At 52.1% G+C, this 23951-nt stretch overlaps 1 protein-coding gene across 1 annotated transcript in view; it reads right to left on the bottom strand.

Annotated features, from left to right (window-relative positions):
• The window catches only part of jmjd1cb (jumonji domain containing 1Cb), a 341652-nt gene that overhangs the window by 51372 nt on the left and 266329 nt on the right, over positions 1-23951 (bottom strand). Inside the window, exons 16-21 of the mRNA XM_055936592.1 lie at positions 14187-14276; positions 9587-9714; positions 4957-5167; positions 2471-2682; positions 2061-2232; positions 901-1082 (exon numbers count right to left, since the gene is read on the bottom strand). Coding sequence (XP_055792567.1) covers positions 901-1082; positions 2061-2232; positions 2471-2682; positions 4957-5167; positions 9587-9714; positions 14187-14276 — 995 coding nt within the window. The remainder of the gene's footprint in view (positions 1-900; positions 1083-2060; positions 2233-2470; positions 2683-4956; positions 5168-9586; positions 9715-14186; positions 14277-23951) is intronic.

The raw sequence follows: 23951 nt of genomic DNA, 5'->3' as shown, positions 1-23951 counted from the left end.
TCTCTACCGCTGCTCTCTCTACAGCCCGGTGGTCTCTACCGCTGCTCTCTCTACAGCCCGGTGGTCTCTACCGCTGCTCTCTCTACAGCCCGGTGGTCTCTACCGCTGCTCTCTCTACAGCCCGGTGGTCTCTACCGCTGCTCTCTCTACAGCCCGGTGGTCTCTACCGCTGCTCTCTCTACAGCCCGGTGGTCTCTACCGCTGCTCTCTCTACAGCCTGGTGGTCTCTACCGCTGCTCTCTCTACGGCCCGGTGGTCTCTACCGCTGCTCTCTCTACAGCCCGGTGGTATCTACCGCTGCTCTCTCTACAGCCCGGTGGTCTCTACCGCTGCTCTCTCTACAGCCCGGTGGTCTCCACCGCTGCTCTCTCTACAGTCCGGTGGTCTCTACCGCTGCTCTCTCTACAGCCCGGTGGTCTCTACCGCTGCTCTCTCTACAGCCTGGTGGTCTCCACCGCTGCTCTCTCTACAGTCCGGTGGTCTCTACCGCTGCTCTCTCTACAGCCCGGTGGTCTCCACCGCTGCTCTCTCTGCAGCCCGGTGGTCTCCACCACTTCTCTCTCTACAGCCCGGTGGTCTCTACAGCCCGGTGGTCTCTACAGCCCGGTGGTCTCCACCGCCGCTCTCTCTACGGCCCGGTGGTCTCCACCGCCGCTCTCTCTACGGCCCGGTGGTCTCCACCGCCGCTCTCTCTACGGCCCGGTGGTCTCTACGGCCCGGTGGTCTCTACGGCCCGGTGCTCTCTACGGCCCGGTCAGAGACAAAGCAACATTGACTATTGCACACAGTGGTGTAGTAAGTCCCAAATATTCACCATGCACTGTGTCTCCACCAACTAAAAGCACTGGAGATGAAGCTAGTGAGTGAAGAAACATCTGAAGGGAGGGACTAGAGACTGACCTGTCCTTGTCTCCAACACTCTCTGAACAGCTTCCAGTTGCCAGGGTGACGATGGTCTTTCAGCCACAGCAGTCTGCGTTCATACAACCAGCAGTGGGGGATGTCAGCATGGAGCTGCAGGGTCTTCTCTAGCTGAGGCTTGGCTACAGGAAGCTCTTCTGTCCCAGTCCCAGGGTTAGGACCTGTCCCAGTCCCAGGGTTAGGACCTGTCCCAGTCCCAGGGTTAGGACCTGTCCCAGTCCCAGGGTTAGGACCTGTCCCAGTCCCAGGGTTAGGACCTGTCCCAGTCCCAGGGTTAGGACCTGTCCCAGTCCCAGGGTTAGGACCTGTCCCAGTCCCAGGGTTAGGACCTGTCCCAGTCCCAGGGTTAGGACCTGTCCCAGTCCCAGGGTTAGGACCTGTCCCAGTCCCAGGGTTAGGACCTGTCCCTGTCCCAGGGCTTGGACCTGTCCCAGTCCCAGGGTTAGTCCCAGTCCCAGGGTTAGGACCTGTCCCAGTCCCAGGGTTAGGACCTGTCCCAGTCCCAGGGTTAGGACCTGTCCCAGTCCCAGGGTTAGGACCTGTCCCAGTCCCAGGGTTAGGACCTGTCCCAGTCCCAAGGTTAGGACCTGTCCCAGGGTTAGGACCTGTCCCAGTCCCAGGGTTAGGACCTGTCCCAGGGTTAGGACCTGTCCCAGGGTTAGGACCTGTCCCAGGGTTAGGGTTAGGACCTGTCCCAGTCCCAGGGTTAGGACCTGTCCCAGTCCCAGGGTTAGGACCTGTCCCAGACCCAGGGTTAGGACCTGTCCCAGGGTTAGGACCTGTCCCAGGGTTAGGACCTGTCCCAGTCCCGGGGTTAGGACCTGTCCCAGTCCCGGGGTTAGGACCTGTCCCAGGGCTTGGACCTGTCCCAGTCCCGGGGTTATGACCTGTCCCAGGGCTTGGACCTGTCCCAGTCCCGGGGTTAGGACCTGTCCCAGGGCTTGGACCTGTCCCAGTCCCAGGGTTAGGACCTGTCCCAGTCCCAGGGTTAGGACCTGTCCCAGTCCCAGGGTTAGGACCTGTCCCAGTCCCAGGGTTAGGACCTGTCCCAGTCCCAGGGTTAGGACCTGTCCCAGTCCCAGGGTTAGGACCTGTCCCAGTCCCAGGGTTAGGACCTGTCCCAGTCCCAGGGTTAGGACCTGTCCCAAGCTGCTTCTTCCTCTCGATCCTCTCCGTCTTCACCTCCCTGTTCTCTGTCGTGTTGGTGGAGGCCTCCAGCTTCAGCTTGGCTCCTCGGCTGGCAGGGATTTTGTTCTCCACCACGGACGCTATGATGTCATCCAGGATGTTGGGCATGCTACGGCAACTCATCTGGACAGAGGAGATACAGCATCAAAACATATGAATCAGTCTGGAGAAATACTACAGCGTTAATTCCCTCCATACAGCAAGATAATGGTGCTTCTACACCTGCATTACTAGCTGTTGGGGGTTTTAGGCTGGTTTTCTGTACAGCACTTTGAGATATTAGCTGATGTAAGAAGGGCTATATAAAATAAACTTGATTGATTGATTGATTGATTGACTGTGTGTGTCTCTGTCCCAGTACCTGTGCTGCGGTGGAGTATACAGGAGCGAAGGCCATGCCAGCGTCAGTAGAGCCCAGACGTAGTTTACTAGCGGTGGTAGTCAGGAGGTCTCTTAGAGTAGAGCCCTGTTCTGTGATGTTAGACACCAGGCTAGACGCTTTACAGTGGAGAGACTCCAGGCTACTGATCTTGTCCTCCTTGTCCTCCTTACCCAGAGGAGACTCTTTGTTTTCTACACCAGAGACAAGATACATCAGTTACACACAACATCATCATCATCGTAACAACTCACCTCTGGAGATATCTGGCATTTTCATCATCAGTTACACACTTTATCACAAGATAATACATTATTCATCATGACACCGTCAAAATTACGACAGAAATACGTATGAATCCACAACACACCTCCACTACCAAAGACCGCTGTCCAAACAGGAAATAAAATGATGAGAAAATAATCCACGATATACATATCATCTCCGACAATGACAAGATGTTAAACACGACAGTTTCTAGGCAGGTTGGGTAGAGCAAACGGGACGGATTAACGTGTGGCTGCAGTCACACTGCGCCCTAACCAGGAGGGTTGGAATGCTGCTGTATAACTACAGTCATACCGAGCCCTAACCAGGAGGGTTGGAATGCTGCTGTATAACTACAGTCATACCGAGCCCTAACCAGGAGGGTTGGAATGCTGCTGTATAACTACAGTCATACCGAGCCCTAAACAGGAGGGTTGGAATGCTGCTGTATAACTACAGTCATACCGAGCCCTAACCAGGAGGGTTGGAATGCTGCTGTATAACTACAGTCATACCGAGCCCTAAACAGGAGGGTTGGAATGCTGCTGTATAACTACAGTCATACTGAGCCCTAACCAGGAGGGTTGGAACGCTGCTGTATAACTACAGTCATACTGAGCCCTAACCAGGAGGGTCGGAACGCTGCTGTATAACTACAGTCATACTGAGCCCTAAACAGGAGGGTTGGAACGCTGCTGTATAACTACAGTCATACTGAGCCCTAACCAGGAGGGTCGGAACGCTGCTGTATAACTACAGTCATACTGAGCCCTAAACAGGAGGGTTGGAACGCTCCTGTATAACTACAGTCATACTGAGCCCTAAACAGGAGGGTTGGAACGCTGCTGAATAACTACAGTCATACTGAGCCCTAAACAGGAGGGTTGGAATGCTGCTGTATAACTACAGTCACACTGAGCCCTAAACAGGAGGGTTGGAACGCTGCTGTATAACTACAGTCATACTGAGCCCTAAACAGGAGGGTCGGAACGCTGCTGTATAACTACAGTCATACTGAGCCCTAAACAGGAGGGTTGGAACGCTGCTGTATAACTACAGTCATACCGAGCCCTAAACAGGAGGGTTGGAACGCTGCTGTATAACTACAGTCATACTGAGCCCTAAACAGGAGGGTCGGAACGCTGCTGTATAACTACAGTCATACTGAGCTCTAAACAGGAGGGTTGGAATGCTGCTGTATAACTACAGTCATACTGAGCCCTAAACAGGAGGGTTGGAACGCTGCTGTATAACTACAGTCATACTGAGCCCTAAACAGGAGGGTCGGAACGCTGCTGTATAACTACAGTCATACCGAGCCCTAAACAGGAGGGTTGGAACGCTGCTGTATAACTACAGTCATACTGAGCCCTAAACAGGAGGGTTGGAACGCTGCTGTATAACTACAGTCATACTGAGCCCTAAACAGGAGGGTTGGAACGCTCCTGTATAACTACAGTCATACTGAGCCCTAAACAGGAGGGTCGGAACGCTGCTGTATAACTACAGTCATACTGAGCCCTAAACAGGAGGGTTGGAACGCTGCTGTATAACTACAGTCATACTGAGCCCTAACCAGGAGGGTTGGAACGCTGCTCTATAACTACAGTCATACTGAGCCCTAAACAAGAGGGTTGGAATGCTGCTGTATAACTACAGTCATACTGAGCCCTAAACAAGAGGGTTGGAACGCTGCTGTATAACTACAGTCATACTGAGCCCTAAACAGGAGGGTTGGAACGCTGCTGTATAACTACAGTCATACTGAGCCCTAAACAGGAGGGTCGGAATGCTGCTGGATAACTACAGTCATACTGAGCCCTAAACAGGAGGGTCGGAACGCTGCTGTATAACTACAGTCATACCGAGCCCTAAACAGGAGGGTTGGAACGCTGCTGTATAACTACAGTCATACTGAGCCCTAAACAGGAGGGTTGGAATGCTGCTGTATAACTACAGTCATACTGAGCCCTAAACAGGAGGGTCGGAACGCTGCTGTATAACTACAGTCATACTGAGCCCTAAACAGGAGGGTTGGAACGCTGCTGTATAACTACAGTCATACTGAGCCCTAAACAGGAGGGTCGGCACGCTGCTGGCAGCCTGACAAGTGCACAAACTAGACACACAGAGTAAAGTTCCCAGCGGGCCGGGCTAACAGTCGGATTGACGTGCAGTGTGTGAGCTCTAGCGTGACGTACCTTTCTTGTCTTCCCGTGACTTCTGTTCAGCCAGGTCAGCCAGGAAGTGGAGAGGACTCTGGGACTCCGGGGGAGTCGGTTTGGAGTCAGAGGGGATGTCTGAGGCAGGGCTGGAGCCTCCGTTAGTCTCAGCTTTACCGGGGATCAGCTGCTCTGTCTTCACGTTACATAGAGACATCTTGTTGCTGTGGTTTAACACGTTCTGGAGGACCTGACCGGGAGAGAGGTCAACAACAACACGTCAACAACAACACGTCAACAACAACACGTCAACAACAACACGTCAACAACAACACGTCACGGGAGAGAGAGGTCAACAACAACACGTCAACAACAACACGTCACGGGAGAGACAGGTCAACAACAACACGTCAACAACAACACGTCAACAACAACACGTCAACAACAACACGTCACGGGAGAGACAGGTCAACAACAACACGTCAACAACACGTCAACAACAACACGTCAACAACAACACGTCAACAACAACACGTCACGGGAGAGACAGGTCAACAACAACACGTCAACAACAACACATCACGGGAGAGACAGGTCAACAACAACACGTCAACAACACGTCACGGGAGAGACAGGTCAACAACAACACGTCAACAACACGTCACAGGAGAGACAGGTCAACAACAACACGTCAACAACAACACGTCACGGGAGAGACAGGTCAACAACAACACGTCAACAACAACACGTCACAGGAGAGACAGGTCAACAACAACACGTCAACAACAACACGTCACGGGAGAGACAGGTCAACAACACGTCACAGACTACACAGGTCAACAACAACACGTCACAGACTACACAGGTCAACAACAACACGTCACAGACTACACAGGTCAACAACAACACGTCACAGACTACACAGGTCAACAACAACACGTCACAGACTACACAGGTCAACAACAACACGTCACAGACTACACAGGTCAACAACAACACGTCACAGACTACACAGGCCAACAACACCACGTCACAGACTACACAGGTCAACAACACCACGTCACAGACTACACAGGTCAACAACACCACGTCACAGACTACACAGGTCAACAACACGTCACAGACTACACAGGTCAACAACAACACGTCACAGACTACACAGGTCAACAACAACACGTCACAGACTACACAGGTCAACAACAACACGTCACAGACTACACAGGTCAACAACAACACGTCACAGACTACACAGGTCAACAACACCACGTCAGACTACACAGGTCAACAACACGTCACAGACTACACAGGTCAACAACACGTCACAGACTACACAGGTCAACAACAACACGTCACAGACTACACAGGTCAACAACAACACATCACAGACTACACAGGTCAACAACACCACGTCACAGACTACACAGGTCAACAACACGTCACAGACTACACAGGTCAACAACACGTCACAGACTACACAGGTCAACAACAACACGTCACAGACTACACAGGTCAACAACAACACGTCACAGACTACACAGGTCAACAACAACACGTCACAGACTACACAGGTCAACAACAACACGTCACAGACTACACAGGTCAACAACAACACGTCACAGACTACACAGGTCAACAACAACACGTCACAGACTACACAGGCCAACAACACCACGTCACAGACTACACAGGTCAACAACACAACGTCACAGACTACACAGGTCAACAACACCACGTCACAGACTACACAGGTCAACAACACGTCACAGACTACACAGGTCAACAACAACACGTCACAGACTACACAGGTCAACAACAACACGTCACAGACTACACAGGTCAACAACAACACGTCACAGACTACACAGGTCAACAACAACACGTCACAGACTACACAGGTCAACAACACCACGTCAGACTACACAGGTCAACAACACGTCACAGACTACACAGGTCAACAACACGTCACAGACTACACAGGTCAACAACAACACGTCACAGACTACACAGGTCAACAACAACACATCACAGACTACACAGGTCAACAACACCACGTCACAGACTACACAGGTCAACAACACGTCACAGACTACACAGGTCAACAACACGTCACAGACTACACAGGTCAACAACAACACGTCACAGACTACACAGGTCAACAACAACACGTCACAGACTACACAGGTCAACAACACCACGTCACAGACTACACAGGTCAACAACAACACGTCACAGACTACACAGGTCAACAACACGTCACAGACTACACAGGTCAACAACAACACGTCACAGACTACACAGGTCAACAACAACACGTCACAGACTACACAGGTCAACAACAACACGTCACAGACTACACAGGTCAACAACAACACGTCACAGACTACACAGGTCAACAACAACACGTCACAGACTACACAGGTCAACAACACCACGTCACAGACTACACAGGTCAACAACACCACGTCACAGACTACACAGGTCAACAACAACACGTCACAGACTACACAGGTCAACAACAACACGTCACAGACTACACAGGTTAACAACAACACGTCACAGACTACACAGGTCAACAACACGTCACAGACTACACAGGTCAACAACAACACGTCACAGACTACACAGGTCAACAACACGTCACAGACTACACAGGTCAACAACAACACGTCACAGACTACACAGGTCAACAACAACACGTCACAGACTACACAGGTCAACAACAACACGTCACAGACTACACAGGTCAACAACAACACGTCACAGACTACACAGGTCAACAACAACACATCACAGACTACACAGGTCAACAACAACACGTCACAGACTACACAGGTCAACAACAACACGTCACAGACTACACAGGTCAACAACAACACGTCACAGACTACACAGGTCAACAACAACACGTCACAGACTACACAGGTCAACAACAACACGTCACAGACTACACAGGTCAACAACAACACGTCACAGACTACACAGGTCAACAACACGTCACAGACTACACAGGTCAACAACACGTCACAGACTACACAGGTCAACAACACGTCACAGACTACACAGGTCAACAACAACACGTCACAGACTACACAGGTCAACAACACGTCACAGACTACACAGGTCAACAACAACACGTCACAGACTACACAGGTCAACAACAACACGTCACAGACTACACAGGTCAACAACAACACGTCACAGACTACACAGGTCAACAACAACACGTCACAGACTACACAGGTCAACAACACGTCACAGAATACACAGGTCAACAACACCACGTCACAGACTACACAGGTCAACAACACGTCACAGACTACACAGGTCAACAACAACACGTCACAGACTACACAGGTCAGCAACAACACGTCACAGACTACACAGGTCAACAACAACACGTTAACAACAACACGTCACAGACTACACAGGTCAACAACACGTCACAGAATACACAGGTCAACAACAACACGTCACAGACTACACAGGTCAACAACAACACGTCACAGACTACACAGGTCAACAACAACACGTCACAGACTACACAGGTCAACAACAACACGTCACAGACACACAGGTCAACAACAACACGTCACAGACACACAGGTCAACAACAACACGTCACAGACACACAGGTCAACAACAACACATCACTGACACAGGTCAACAACAACACGTCACAGACTACACAGGTCAACAACAACACGTCACTGACACACAGGTCAACAACAACACGTCACAGACTACACAGGTCAACAACAACACGTCACAGACTACACAGGTCAACAACAACAAGTCACAGACTACACAGGTCAACAACAACACGCCACAGACTACACAGGTCAACAACAACCCGTCACCGACTACACAGGTCAACAACAACACCTCACAGACTACACAGGTCAACAACAACACCTCACAGACTACACAGGTCAACAACAACACGTCACAGACTAGGGCTCTGGTCTAAAGTAGTGCACTATATAGGGAATAGGGCTCTGGTCTAAAGTAGTGCACTATATAGGGAATAGGGCTCTGGTCTAAAGTAGTGCACTATATAGGGAATAGGGCTCTGGTCTAAAGTAGTGCACTATATAGGGAATAGGGCCCTGGTCAACAGTAGTGTTCTATATAGGGAATAGGGCCCTGGTCAACAGTAGTGTTCTATATAGGGAATAGGGCTCTGGTCAACAGTAGTGTTCTATATAGGGAATAGGGCCCTGGTCAACAGTAGTGTTCTATATAGGGAATAGGGCTCTGGTCAACAGTAGTGTTCTATATAGGGAATAGGGCCCTGGTCAACAGTAGTGTTCTATATAGGGAATAGGGCTCTGGTCAACAGTAGTGTTCTATATAGGGAATAGGGCCCTGGTCAACAGTAGTGTTCTATATAGGGAATAGGGCCCTGGTCAACAGTAGTGTTCTATATAGGGAATAGGGCCCTGGTCAACAGTAGTGTTCTATATAGGGAATAGGGCCCTGGTCAACAGTAGTGTTCTATATAGGGAATAGGGCTCTGGTTAACAGTAGTGTTCTATATAGGGAATAGGGCTCTGGGCAACAGTAGTGTTCTATATAGGGAATAGGGCTCTGGTCAACAGTAGTGCTCTATATAGGGAACAGGGTGCTACTTGGGAAGCAGCAGTAACAGAGCAGCTGTGTATCTCCGTACCTGAGAGACTCCGTTGGTAGCAGGCAGCTTGTTGAGTAGAGGGCTGTGTTTCCCAGTACAGACACAGGGGGTCCTGATGCTGTACTTCTCCCTGAACAGATGCATGGCGCTGGCCACCTCGCTCAGAACTGCAGGACAGACCACTAGTCATGATTACACACGTCAGCATGGTAGAGCCGTGTTCCTGTCCGAGGACAACAACGGACAACTAGCTAGGAAAATAAAAAGGGGGAAACCAGGTGAAAGTCTTCTTCTCTGTTTGTAGTTTACATGAGGAGTGTCCAAACCAGAGCGAAGACTGGGCTGTTCCTCCAGAAAACCCTCACACGGACACAGTAGAACCAGGGACCCCCAGCAGGGCTTTGTCCGGGTTTATCACAGTAGAACCAGGGACACCCAGCAGGGCTTTGTCCGGGTTTATCACAGTAGAACTAGGGACACCCAGCAGGGCTTTGTCCGGGTTTATCACAGTAGAACTAGGGACACCCAGCAGGGCTTTGTCCGGGTTTATCACAGTAGAACCAGGGACACCCAGCAGGGCTTTGTCCGGGTTTATCACAGTAGAACCAGGGACACTCAGCAGGGCTTTGTCCGGGTTTATCACAGTAGAACCAGGGACACCCAGCAGGGCTTTGTCCGGGTTTATCACAGTAGAACCAGGGACACCCATTAGGGCTTTGTCCGGGTTTATCACAGTAGAACCAGGGACACCTAGCAGGGCTTTGTCCGGGTTTATCACAGTAGAACCAGGGACACTCAGCAGGGCTTTGTCCGGGTTTATCACAGTAGAACCAGGGACACCCAGCAGGGCTTTGTCCGGGTTTATCACAGTAGAACCAGGGACACCTAGCAGGGCTTTGTCCGGGTTTATCACAGTAGAACCAGGGACACTCAGCAGGGCTTTGTCCGGGTTTATCACAGTAGAACCAGGGACACCCAGCAGGGCTTTGTCCGGGTTTATCACAGTAGAACTAGGGACACCCAGCAGGGCTTTGTCCGGGTTTATCACAGTAGAACTAGGGACACCCAGCAGGGCTTTGTCCGGGTTTATCACAGTAGAACCAGGGACACCTAGCAGGGCTTTGTCCGGGTTTATCACAGTAGAACCAGGGACACCCAGCAGGGCTTTGTCCGGGTTTATCACAGTAGAACTAGGGACACCCAGCAGGGCTTTGTCCGGGTTTATCACAACCGTCTTTAGGGGGGCTTGTCCATGTGCATCCTGATGGCACCAGAATCACTATATAGTCCTGTGTTGTACTATAACTCTGTGTTGTAATGGAGTCTTGTCTTGTACTTTAACTCTGTGTTGTAATGGAGTCCTGTCTTGTGTTGTAATGGAGTCCTGTCTTGTGTTGTAATGGAGTCCTGTCTTGTGTTGTACTTTAACTCTGTGTTGTAATGGAGTCCTGTCTTGTGTTGTAATGGAGTCCTGTCTTGTGTTGTAATGGAGTCCTGTCTTGTGTTGTAATGGAGTCCTGTCTTGTGTTGTAATGGAGTCCTGTCGTGTGTTGTAATGGAGTCCTGTCTTGTGTTGTAATGGAGTCCTGTCTTGTGTTGTAATGGAGTCCCGTCTTGTACTTTAACTCTGTGTTGTAATGGAGTCCTGTCGTGTGTTGTAATGGAGTCCTGTCGTGTGTTGTAATGGAGTCCTGTCTTGTGTTGTAATGGAGTCCTGTCTTGTGTTGTAATGGAGTCCTGTCTTGTGTTGTACTTTAACTCTGTGTTGTAATGGAGTCCTGTCTTGTGTTGTAATGGAGTCCTGTCTTGTACTTTAACTCTGTGTTGTAATGGAGTCCTGTCTTGTGTTGTAATGGAGTCCTGTCTTGTGTTGTAATGGAGTCCTGTCGTGTGTTGTAATGGAGTCCTGTCTTGTGTTGTAATGGAGTCCTGTCTTGTGTTGTAATGGAGTCCTGTCTTGTACTTTAACTCTGTGTTGTAATGGAGTCCTGTCTTGTGTTGTAATGGAGTCCTGTCTTGTGTTGTAATGGAGTCCTGTCTTGTGTTGTAATGGAGTCCTGTCTGGTGTTGTAATGGAGTCCTGTCTGGTGTTGTAATGGAGTCCTGTCTTGTACTTTAACTCTGTGTTGTAATGGAGTCCTGTCGTGTGTTGTAATGGAGTCCTGTCTTGTGTTGTAATGGAGTCCTGTCTTGTACTTTAACTCTGTGTTGTAATGGAGTCCTGTCTTGTGTTGTAATGGAGTCCTGTCTTGTGTTGTAATGGAGTCCTGTCTTTTGTTGTACTTTAACTCTGTGTTGTAATGGAGTCCTGTCCTGTCTTGTACTTTAACTCTGTGTTGTAATGGAGTCCTGTCTTGTACTTTAACTCTGTGTTGTAATGGAGTCCTGTCTTGTGTTGTAATGGAGTCCTGTCTTGTGTTGTAATGGAGTCCTGTCTTTTGTTGTACTTTAACTCTGTGTTGTAATGGAGTCCTGTCCTGTCTTGTACTTTAACTCTGTGTTGTAATGGAGTCCTGTCTTGTACTTTAACTCTGTGTTGTAATGGAGTCCTGTCTTGTACTTTAACTCTGTGTTGTAATGGAGTCCTGTCTTGTGTTGTAATGGAGTCCTGTCTTGTGTTGTAATGGAGTCCTGTCTTGTGTTGTAATGGAGTCCTGTCTTGTGTTGTAATGGAGTCCTGTCTTGTGCTGTAATGGAGTCCTGTCTTGTGCTGTAATGGAGTCCTGTCTTGTACTTTAACTCTGTGTTGTAATGGAGTCCTGTCTTGTGTTGTAATGGAGTCCTGTCTTGTGTTGTAATGGAGTCCTGTCTTGTGTTGTAATGGAGTCCTGTCTTGTGTTGTAATGGAGTCCTGTCTTGTGTTGTACTTTAACTCTGTGTTGTAATGGAGTCCTGTCTTGTGTTGTAATGGAGTCCTGTCTTGTGTTGTAATGGAGTCCTGTCTTGTGTTGTAATGGAGTCCTGTCTTGTGTTGTAATGGAGTCCTGTCGTGTGTTGTAATGGAGTCCTGTCTTGTGTTGTAATGGAGTCCTGTCTTGTGTTGTAATGGAGTCCTGTCTTGTGTTGTAATGGAGTACTGTCTTGTGTTGTAATGGAGTCCTGTCTTGTGTTGTAATGGAGTCCTGTCTTGTGTTGTAATGGAGTCCTGTCGTGTGTTGTAATGGAGTCCTGTCTTGTGTTGTAATGGAGTCCTGTCTTGTGTTGTAATGGAGTCCTGTCTTGTGTTGTAATGGAGTCCCGTCTTGTACTTTAACTCTGTGTTGTAATGGAGTCCTGTCGTGTGTTGTAATGGAGTCCTGTCGTGTGTTGTAATGGAGTCCTGTCTTGTGTTGTAATGGAGTCCTGTCTTGTGTTGTAATGGAGTCCTGTCTTGTGTTGTACTTTAACTCTGTGTTGTAATGGAGTCCTGTCTTGTGTTGTAATGGAGTCCTGTCTTGTACTTTAACTCTGTGTTGTAATGGAGTCCTGTCTTGTGTTGTAATGGAGTCCTGTCTTGTGTTGTAATGGAGTCCTGTCGTGTGTTGTAATGGAGTCCTGTCTTGTGTTGTAATGGAGTCCTGTCTTGTGTTGTAATGGAGTCCTGTCTTGTACTTTAACTCTGTGTTGTAATGGAGTCCTGTCTTGTACTTTAACTCTGTGTTGTAATGGAGTCCTGTCTTGTGTTGTAATGGAGTCCTGTCTTGTGTTGTAATGGAGTCCTGTCTTGTGTTGTAATGGAGTCCTGTCTTGTGTTGTAATGGAGTCCTGTCTTGTGTTGTAATGGAGTCCTGTCTGGTGTTGTAATGGAGTCCTGTCTTGTGTTGTAATGGAGTCCTGTCTTGTACTTTAACTCTGTGTTGTAATGGAGTCCTGTCGTGTGTTGTAATGGAGTCCTGTCTTGTGTTGTAATGGAGTCCTGTCTTGTACTTTAACTCTGTGTTGTAATGGAGTCCTGTCTTGTGTTGTAATGGAGTCCTGTCTTGTGTTGTAATGGAGTCCTGTCTTTTGTTGTACTTTAACTCTGTGTTGTAATGGAGTCCTGTCCTGTCTTGTACTTTAACTCTGTGTTGTAATGGAGTCCTGTCTTGTACTTTAACTCTGTGTTGTAATGGAGTCCTGTCTTGTGTTGTAATGGAGTCCTGTCTTGTGTTGTAATGGAGTCCTGTCTTTTGTTGTACTTTAACTCTGTGTTGTAATGGAGTCCTGTCCTGTCTTGTACTTTAACTCTGTGTTGTAATGGAGTCCTGTCTTGTACTTTAACTCTGTGTTGTAATGGAGTCCTGTCTTGTGTTGTAATGGAGTCCTGTCTTGTGTTGTAATGGAGTCCTGTCTTGTGTTGTAATGGAGTCCTGTCTTGTGTTGTAATGGAGTCCTGTCTTGTGTTGTAATGGAGTCCTGTCTTGTGCTGTAATGGAGTCCTGTCTTGTACTTTAACTCTGTGTTGTAATGGAGTCCTGTCTTGTGTTGTAATGGAGTCCTGTCTTGTGTTGTAATGGAGTCCTGTCTTGTGTTGTAATGGAGTCCTGTCTTGTGTTGTAATGGAGTCCTGTCTTGTAGTATAACTCTGTGTTGTAGTTTCCTAACTGAATAACGAAAGCTATTCCAGCCCTGGCTGAGGTCCAGACAGAGAGAGAGAGGAACAGAAATCATTGGTTCCTACCAGTTCCTGGGATAATCTGTGTTGGCATCAAGTACTTGTGCCCATGCTGCTGTCCCTTGACACACTTCAGCCAGGCGTACAGCTCTTTGTCTGGGGGAACAACAAAACACACATTACCTCAAGCCAACAAACCCTGGCAGGTCTCAATGGAAACCCTGTCTGTCTGCTTCCCAAACGCTCCTCTCTTCCCTTTATAGTGCACTACTTTCACCAGGGCTCTGTGGGTGTTGGAGTGGTCCACTATGAAGGGAATAGGGTTCCATTTAGGTCTCAGACGCTACATGAGAACAGACCGTGTTGATGTCCCCCCCCCCCTCTCAGGAGGTTTACAGGTTCAACAGGAGAATTAGGATGAATCCTCTGCGGCTGCTTCTCAACATGGGGAATCATATCAACTGATAACACACTGTCTGGTGTACGAGCTGTGAACCCGAACCCTAACCCTAACCCAAATAGAGGAGAGGGAGGGAGGGGGAGAGAGGGAGAAGGAGAGAGGAAAGGGGAGAGAGGGAGGGGGAGACAGGGAAGGGGAGGAGAGAGAGGGAGGGGGAGAGAGGGAAGGGGAGGAGAGAGAGGGAGGGGGAGAGAGGGAAGGGGAGGAGAGAGACGGAGGGGGAGAGAGGGAAGGGGAGGAGAGAGAGGGAGGGAGGGGAGAGAGGGAGAAGGAGAGAGGGAGGGGGAGGAGAGAGAGGGAGGAGGAGAGAGGGAGAGGGAGAAGGAGGAGGAGAGAGGGAGAGGGAGAAGGAGGAGGAGAGGGAGGAGGAGGAGGAGGAGAGGGAGAAGGAGGAGAGGGAGAGGGAGAGGGAGGAGGAGAGGGAGAGGGAGAAGGAGAGGGAGGGGGAGGAGGAGAGAGGGAGGAGGAGAGAGGGAGAGGGAGGAGGAGGAGAGAGAGAGGGAGGAGAGAGAGAGGGAGGAGAGAGAGGAGAGGGAGGAGAGAGGGAGGAGAGAGGGAGGAGAGAGAGAGAGGGAGGAGAGAGGGAGGAGAGAGGGAGAGGGAGGGGAGGGAGGGGGAGAAGGAGAGGGAGGAGGAGAGAGGGAGGAGGAGAGGGAGGAGGAGGAGAGAGGGAGAGGAGAGAGGGAGGAGAGAGAGAGGAGAGAGGGAGAGGGAGGAGGAGGAGAGAGAGAGGGAGGAGAGAGGGAGGAGAGGGAGGAGAGAGGGAGAGGGAGGGGGAGGAGAGAGGGAGGGAGGAGAGAGGGAGAGGGAGGAGAGAGAGAGGGAGGAGAGAGAGGAGAGAGGGAGAGGGAGGAGAGAGGGAGGAGAGGGAGGAGAGAGGGAGAGGGAGAAGGAGAAGGAGGGAGGAGGAGAGGGAGAAGGAGGAAGAGAGGGAGGAGGAGAGAGGGGAGGAGAGGGAGGGGGAGGAGAGAGAGAGGGAGAGGGAGAGGGAGGAGAGAGAGAGGGAGAGGGAGGAGGAGGAGAGAGGGGGAGGAGGAGGAGGAGAGAGAGAGGGAGGAGAGAGAGGAGAGAGGGAGAGTGAGGAGAGAGGGAGGGGAGAGGGAGGAGAGAGGGAGGAGAGGGAGGGGAGAGGGAGGGGGAGGAGGAGAGAGGGAGGAGGAGAGAGAGAGGGAGGAGAGAGGGAGAGGGAGGAGAGAGAGGGAGGAGATAGGGAGAGAGGGAGGAGAGAGGGAGAGGGAGGAGAGAGGGAGGAGGAGAGGGAGGAGGAGGAGAGAGAGAGGGAGAGGGAGGAGAGAGAGAGAGAGAGGGAGGAGGAGGAGAGAGAGAGGGAGGAGAGAGAGGAGAGGGAGGAGAGAGAGGAGAGAGGGAGAGGGAGGAGAGAGGGAGAGGGAGGGGAGAGGGAGGAGAGAGGGAGAGGGAGGGGAGGGGGAGGAGAGAGGGAGGAGGAGAGAGAGAGGGAGGAGAGAGGGAGAGGGAGGAGATAGGGAGAGAGGGAGGAGAGAGGGAGAGGGAGGAGAGAGGGAGAGGGAGGAGAGAGGGAGAGGGAGGGGAGAGGGAGGGGAGAGAGGGAGAAGGAGAGAGGGAGGAGGAGAGAGGGAGGAGGAGAGAGAGGGAGGAGAGAGGGAGGAGGAGAGAGAGGGAGGAGAGAGAGGGAGGAGAGAGAGGGAGGAGGAGAGGGAGGAGAGAGGGAGGAGGACAGGGAGGAGAGGGAGGAGGAGCGGGAGAAGGAGAGGGAGGAGGAGAGGGAGGAGGAGAGAGAGAGAAGCTGTATCCTCTACTAGTCTACGGTGGAGAGGAAGAGGAGAGGGAGGGAGGGGGAAGAGCTGTATCCTCTACTAGTCTACGGTGGAGAGGAAGAGGAGAGGGAGGGAGGGGGAAGAGCTGTATCCTCTACTAGTCTACGGTGGAAAGGAAGAGGAGAGGAGGAGGAGGAAGAGCTGTATCCTCTACTAGTCCTACGGTGGAGAGGAAGAGGAGAGGGGAGGGAGGGAGGGGGAAGAGCTGTATCCTCTACTAGTCTACGGTGGAGAGGAAGAGGAGAGGGGAGGGAGGGAGGGGGAAGAGCTGTATCCTCTACTAGTCTACGGTGGAGAGGAAGAGGGGAGGGAGGCAGGGGGAAGAGCTGTATCCTCTACTAGTCTACGGTGGAGAGGAAGAGGAGAGGGAGGGAGGGGGAAGAGCTGTATCCTCTACTAGTCTACGGTGGAGAGGAAGAGGGGAGGGAGGGAGGGAGGGGGAAGAGCTGTATCCTCTACTAGTCTACGGTGGAGAGGAAGAGGAGAGGGAGGGAGGGGGAAGAGCTGTATCCTCTACTAGTCTACGGTGGAGAGGAAGAGGGGAGGGAGGGAGGGGGAAGAGCTGTATCCTCTACTAGTCTACGGTGGAGAGGAAGAGCTGTATCCTCTACTAGTCTATGGTGGAAAGGAAGAGCTGTATCCTCTACTAGTCTACGGTGGAAAGGAAGAGCTGTATCCTCTACTAGTCTACGGTGGAAAGGAAGAGGGGAGGGAGGGAGGGGGAAGAGCTGTATCCTCTACTAGTCTACGGTGGAAAGGAAGAGGGGAGGAGGGAGGGGGAAGAGCTGTATCCTCTACTAGTCTAAGGTGGAAAGGAAGAGGACAGGGAGGGAGGGGGAAGAGCTGTATCCTCTACTAGTCTACGGTGGAAAGGAAGAGCTGTATCCTCTACTAGTCTACAGTGGAAAGGAAGAGGAGAGGGAGGGAGGGGGAAGAGCTGTATCCTCTACTAGTCTACGGTGGAGAGGAAGAGGAGAGGGAGGGAGGGGGAAGAGCTGTATCCTCTACTAGTCTACAGTGGAAAGGAAGAGGAGAGGGAGGGAGGGGGAAGAGCTGTATCCTCTACTAGTCTACGGTGGAGAGGAAGAGGAGAGGGAGGGAGGGGGAAGAGCTGTATCCTCTACTAGTCTACGGTGGAAAGGAAGAGGGGAGGGAGGGAGGGGGAAGAGCTGTATCCTCTACTAGTCTACGGTGGAAAGGAAGAGGGGAGAGAGGGAGGGGGAAGAGCTGTATCCTCTACTAGTCTAAGGTGGAAAGGAAGAGGACAGGGAGGGAGGGGGAAGAGCTGTATCCTCTACTAGTCTACGGTGGAAAGGAAGAGCTGTATCCTCTACTAGTCTACAGTGGAAAGGAAGAGGAGAGGGAGGGAGGGGGAAGAGCTGTATCCTCTACTAGTCTACGGTGGAGAGGAAGAGGAGAGGGAGGGAGGGGGAAGAGCTGTATCCTCTACTAGTCTACGGTGGAGAGGAAGAGGAGAGGGAGGGAGGGGGAAGAGCTGTATCCTCTACTAGTCTACGGTGGAGAGGAAGAGGAGAGGGAGGGGGAAGAGCTGTATCCTCTACTAGTCTACGGTGGAGAGGAAGAGGGGAGGGAGGGGGAAGAGCTGTATCCTCTACTAGTCTACGGTGGAGAGGAAGAGGAGAGGGAGGGAGGGGGAAGAGCTGTATCCTCTACTAGTCTACGGTGGAGAGGAAGAGGTGAGGGAGGGAGGGGGAAGAGCTGTATCCTCTACTAGTCTACGGTGGAGAGGAAGAGGGGAGGGAGGGAGGGGGAAGAGCTGTATCCTCTACTAGTCTACGGTGGAGAGGAAGAGGAGAGGGAGGGAGGGGGAAGAGCTGTATCCTCTACTAGTCTACGGTGGAGAGGAAGAGGGGAGGGAGGGAGGGGGAAGAGCTGTATCCTCTACTAGTCTACGGTGGAGAGGAAGAGGAGAGGGAGGGAGGGGGAAGAGCTGTATCCTCTACTAGTCTACGGTGGAGAGGAAGAGGAGAGGGAGGGAGGGGGAAGAGCTGTATCCTCTACTAGTCTACGGTGGAGAGGAAGAGGGGAGGGAGGGAGGGAGGGGGAAGAGCTGTATCCTCTACTAGTCTACGGTGGAGAGGAAGAGGAGAGGGAGGGAGGGGGAAGAGCTGTATCCTCTACTAGTCTACGGTGGAGAGGAAGACGGGAGGGAGGGAGGGGGAAGAGCTGTATCCTCTACTAGTCTACGGTGGAGAGGAAGAGGAGAGGGAGGGAGGGGGAAGAGCTGTATCCTCTACTAGTCTACGGTGGAAAGGAAGAGCTGTATCCTCTACTAGTCTACGGTGGAGAGGAAGAGGAGAGGGAGGGAGGGGGAAGGGCTGTATCCTCTACTAGTCTACGGTGGAAAGGAAGAGCTGTATCCTCTACTAGTCTACGGTGGAGAGGAAGAGGGGAGGGAGGGAGGGGGAAGAGCTGTATCCTCTATTAGTCTACGGTGGAGAGGAAGAGGAGAGGGAGGGAGGGGGAAGAGCTGTATCCTCTACTAGTCTACGGTGGAAAGGAAGAGCTGTATCCTCTACTAGTCTACGGTGGAGAGGAAGAGGAGAGGGAGGGAGGGGGAAGGGCTGTATCCTCTACTAGTCTACGGTGGAAAGGAAGAGCTGTATCCTCTACTAGTCTACAGTGGAAAGGAAGAGGAGAGGGAGGGAGGGGGAAGAGCTGTATCCTCTACTAGTCTACGGTGGAAAGGAAGAGGAGAGGGAGGGAGGGGGAAGAGCTGTATCCTCTACTAGTCTACGGTGGAAAGGAAGAGGAGAGGGAGGGAGGGGGAAGAGCTGTATCCTCTACTAGTCTACGGTGGAAAGGAAGAGGGGAGGGAGGGAGGGGGAAGAGCTGTATCCTCTACTAGTCTACGGTGGAAAGGAAGAGGAGAGGGAGGGAGGGGGGGAGGGGAAGAGCTGTATCCTCTACTAGTCTACGGTGGAGAGGAAGAGGAGAGGGAGGGAGGGGGAAGAGCTGTATCCTCTACTAGTCTACGGTGGAGAGGAAGAGGGGAGGGAGGGGGAAGAGCTGTATCCTCTACTAGTCTACGGTGGAAAGGAAGAGGAGAGGGAGGGAGGGGGAAGAGCTGTATCCTCTACTAGTCTACGGTGGAAAGGAAGAGGAGAGGGAGGGAGGGGGAAGAGCTGTATCCTCTACTAGTCTACAGTGGAGAGGAAGAGGAGAGGGAGGGAGGGGGAAGAGCTGTATGCTCTACTAGTCTACGGTGGAAAGGAAGAGCTGTATCCTCTACTAGTCTACAGTGGAAAGGAAGAGGAGAGGGAGGGAGGGGGAAGAGCTGTATCCTCTACTAGTCTACGGTGGAAAGGAAGAGGAGAGGGAGGGAGGGGGAAGAGCTGTATCCTCTACTAGTCTACGGTGGAAAGGAAGAGGAGAGGGAGGGAGGGGGAAGAGCTGTATCCTCTACTAGTCTACGGTGGAGAGGAAGAGGAGAGGGAGGGAGGGGGAAGAGCTGTATCCTCTACTAGTCTACGGTGGAAAGGAAGAGGGGAGGGAGGGATGGGGAAGAGCTGTATCCTCTACTAGTCTACGGTGGAGAGGAAGAGGGGAGGGAGGGAGGGGGAAGAGCTGTATCCTCAACTAGTCTACGGTGGAGAGGAAGAGGAGAGGGAGGGAGGGGGAAGAGCTGTATCCTCTACTAGTCTACGGTGGAAAGGAAGAGGAGAGGGAGGGAGGGGGAAGAGCTGTATCCTCTACTAGTCTACGGTGGAAAGGAAGAGGGGAGAGAGGGAGGGGGAAGAGCTGTATCCTCTACTAGTCTACGGTGGAAAGGAAGAGGAGAGGGAGGGAGGGGGAAGAGCTGTATCCTCTACTAGTCTACGGTGGAAAGGAAGAGGAGAGGGAGGGAGGGGGAAGAGCTGTATCCTCTACTAGTCTACGGTGGAAAGGAAGAGGGGAGGGAGGGAGGGGGAAGAGCTGTATCCTCTACTAGTCTACGGTGGAAAGGAAGAGGAGAGGGAGGGAGGGGGAAGAGCTGTATCCTCTACTAGTCTACGGTGGAAAGGAAGAGGGGAGGGAGGGAGGGGGAAGAGCTGTATCCTCTACTAGTCTACGGTGGAAAGGAAGAGGGGAGGGAGGGAGGGGGAAGAGCTGTATCCTCTACTAGTCTACGGTGGAAAGGAAGAGGGGAGGGAGGGAGGGGGAAGAGCTGTATCCTCTACTAGTCTACGGTGGAGAGGAAGAGGAGAGGGAGGGAGGGGGAAGAGCTGTATCCTCTACTAGTCTACGGTGGAAAGGAAGAGGAGAGGAGAGGGAGGGAGGGGGAAGAGCTGTATCCTCTACTAGTCTACGGTGGAGAGGAAGAGGAGAGGGAGGGAGGGGGAAGAGCTGTATCCTCTACTAGTCTACGGTGGAGAGGAAGAGGAGAGGGAGGGAGGGGGAAGAGCTGTATCCTCTACTAGTCTACGGTGGAAAGGAAGAGGAGAGGGAGGGAGGGGGAAGAGCTGTATCCTCTACTAGTCTACGGTGGAAAGGAAGAGGAGAGGGAGGGAGGGGGAAGAGCTGTATCCTCTACTAGTCTACGGTGGAGAGGAAGAGGGGAGGGAGGGAGGGGGAAGAGCTGTATCCTCTACTAGTCTACGGTGGAAAGGAAGAGGAGAGGGAGGGAGGGGGAAGAGCTGTATCCTCTACTAGTCTACGGTGGAGAGGAAGAGGAGAGGGAGGGAGGGGGAAGAGCTGTATCCTCTACTAGTCTACGGTGGAAAGGAAGAGGGGAGGGAGGGAGGGGGAAGAGCTGTATCCTCTACTAGTCTACGGTGGAAAGGAAGAGGAGAGGGAGGGAGGGGGGGAGGGGAAGAGCTGTATCCTCTACTAGTCTACGGTGGAGAGGAAGAGGGGAGGGAGGGAGGGGGAAGAGCTGTATCCTCTACTAGTCTACGGTGGAGAGGAAGAGGAGAGGGAGGGAGGGGGAAGAGCTGTATCCTCTACTAGTCTACGGTGGAAAGGAAGAGGAGAGGGAGGGAGGGGGAAGAGCTGTATCCTCTACTAGTCTACGGTGGAAAGGAAGAGGGGAGGGAGGGAGGGGGAAGAGCTGTATCCTCTACTAGTCTACGGTGGAGAGGAAGAGGAGAGGGAGGGAGGGGGAAGAGCTGTATCCTCTACTAGTCTACGGTGGAAAGGAAGAGGAGAGGGAGGGAGGGGGAAGAGCTGTATCCTCTACTAGTCTACGGTGGAGAGGAAGAGCTGTATCCTCTACTAGTCTACGGTGGAGAGGAAGAGGAGAGGGAGGGAGGGGAAGAGCTGTATCCTCTACTAGTCTACGGTGGAAAGGAAGAGCTGTATCCTCTACTAGTCTACGGTGGAAAGGAAGAGCTGTATCCTCTACTAGTCTACGGTGGAGAGGAAGAGGAGAGGGAGGGAGGGGAAGAGCTGTATCCTCTACTAGTCTACGGTGGAAAGGAAGAGGAGAGGGAGGGAGGGGGAAGAGCTGTATCCTCTACTAGTCTACGGTGGAGAGGAAGAGGAGAGGGAGGGAGGGGGAAGAGCTGTATCCTCTACTAGTCTACGGTGGAAAGGAAGAGCTGTATCCTCTACTAGTCTACGGTGGAAAGGAAGAGGAGAGGGAGGGAGGGGGAAGAGCTGTATCCTCTACTAGTCTACGGTGGAGAGGAAGAGGAGAGGGAGGGAGGGGGAAGAGCTGTATCCTCTACTAGTCTACGGTGGAAAGGAAGAGGAGAGGGAGGGAGGGGGAAGAGCTGTATCCTCTACTAGTCTACGGTGGAGAGGAAGAGGGGAGGGAGGGAGGGGGAAGAGCTGTATCCTCTACTAGTCTACGGTGGAAAGGAAGAGGGGAGGGAGGGAGGGGGAAGAGCTGTATCCTCTACTAGTCTACGGTGGAGAGGAAGAGGGGAGGGAGGGAGGGGGAAGAGCTGTATCCTCTACTAGTCTACGGTGGAAAGGAAGAGGAGAGGGAGGGAGGGGGAAGAGCTGTATCCTCTACTAGTCTACGGTGGAAAGGAAGAGGAGAGGGAGGGAGGGAGGGAGGGGGAAGAGCTGTATCCTCTACTAGTCTACGGTGGAAAGGAAGAGGGGAGGGAGGGAGGGGGAAGAGCTGTATCCTCTACTAGTCTACGGTGGAAAGGAAGAGGAGAGGGAGGGAGGGGGAAGAGCTGTATCCTCTACTAGTCTACGGTGGAAAGGAAGAGGAGAGGAGAGGGAGGGAGGGGGAAGAGCTGTATCCTCTACTAGTCTACGGTGGAAAGGAAGAGGAGAGGAGAGGGAGGGAGGGGGAAGAGCTGTATCCTCTACTAGTCTACGGTGGAGAGGAAGAGGAGAGGGAGGGAGGGGGAAGAGCTGTATCCTCTACTAGTCTACGGTGGAGAGGAAGAGGAGAGGGAGGGAGGGGGAAGAGCTGTATCCTCTACTAGTCTACGGTGGAAAGGAAGAGGAGAGGGAGGGAGGGGGAAGAGCTGTATCCTCTACTAGTCTACGGTGGAGAGGAAGAGCTGTATCCTCTACTAGTCTACGGTGGAAAGGAAGAGCTGTATCCTCTACTAGTCTACGGTGGAGAGGAAGAGGAGAGGGAGGGAGGGGGAAGAGCTGTATCCTCTACTAGTCTACAGTGGAAAGGAAGAGGAGAGGGAGGGAGGGGGAAGAGCTGTATCCTCTACTAGTCTACGGTGGAAAGGAAGAGCTGTATCCTCTACTAGTCTACGGTGGAAAGGAAGAGCTGTATCCTCTACTAGTCTACGGTGGAAAGGAAGAGGAGAGGGAGGGAGGGGGAAGAGCTGTATCCTCTACTAGTCTACGGTGGAAAGGAAGAGCTGTATCCTCTACTAGTCTACGGTGGAAAGGAAGAGGAGAGGGAGGGAGGGGGAAGAGCTGTATCCTCTACTAGTCTACGGTGGAAAGGAAGAGGAGAGGGAGGGAGGGGGAAGAGCTGTATCCTCTACTAGTCTACGGTGGAAAGGAAGAGGAGAGGGAGGGAGGGGGAAGAGCTGTATCCTCTACTAGTCTACGGTGGAAAGGAAGAGGGGAGGGAGGGAGGGGGAAGAGCTGTATCCTCTACTAGTCTACGGTGGAGAGGAAGAGGAGAGGGAGGGAGGGGGAAGAGCTGTATCCTCTACTAGTCTACGGTGGAAAGGAAGAGGGGAGGGAGGGGGAAGAGCTGTATCCTCTACTAGTCTACGGTGGAAAGGAAGAGGGGAGGGAGGCAGGGGGAAGAGCTGTATCCTCTACTAGTCTACGGTGGAGAGGAAGAGGAGAGGGAGGGAGGGGGAAGAGCTGTATCCTCTACTAGTCTACGGTGGAAAGGAAGAGGAGAGGGAGGGAGGGGGAAGAGCTGTATCCTCTACTAGTCTACGGTGGAAAGGAAGAGGAGAGGGAGGGAGGGGGAAGAGCTGTATCCTCTACTAGTCTACGGTGGAGAGGAAGAGGGGAGGGAGGGAGGGGGAAGAGCTGTATCCTCTACTAGTCTACGGTGGAAAGGAAGAGCTGTATCCTCTACTAGTCTACAGTGGAGAGGAAGAGGAGAGGGAGGGAGGGGGAAGAGCTGTATCCTCTACTAGTCTACGGTGGAAAGGAAGAGCTGTATCCTCTACTAGTCTACGGTGGAAA

This window comes from Salvelinus fontinalis, chromosome 1 (genome assembly GCF_029448725.1).
Source record: "Salvelinus fontinalis isolate EN_2023a chromosome 1, ASM2944872v1, whole genome shotgun sequence".
Lineage (NCBI taxonomy): Eukaryota > Metazoa > Chordata > Actinopteri > Salmoniformes > Salmonidae > Salvelinus > Salvelinus fontinalis.
The sequence above is the reverse complement of the archived record's forward strand: the minus strand, read 5'-3'. Positions and strand labels throughout refer to the sequence as shown.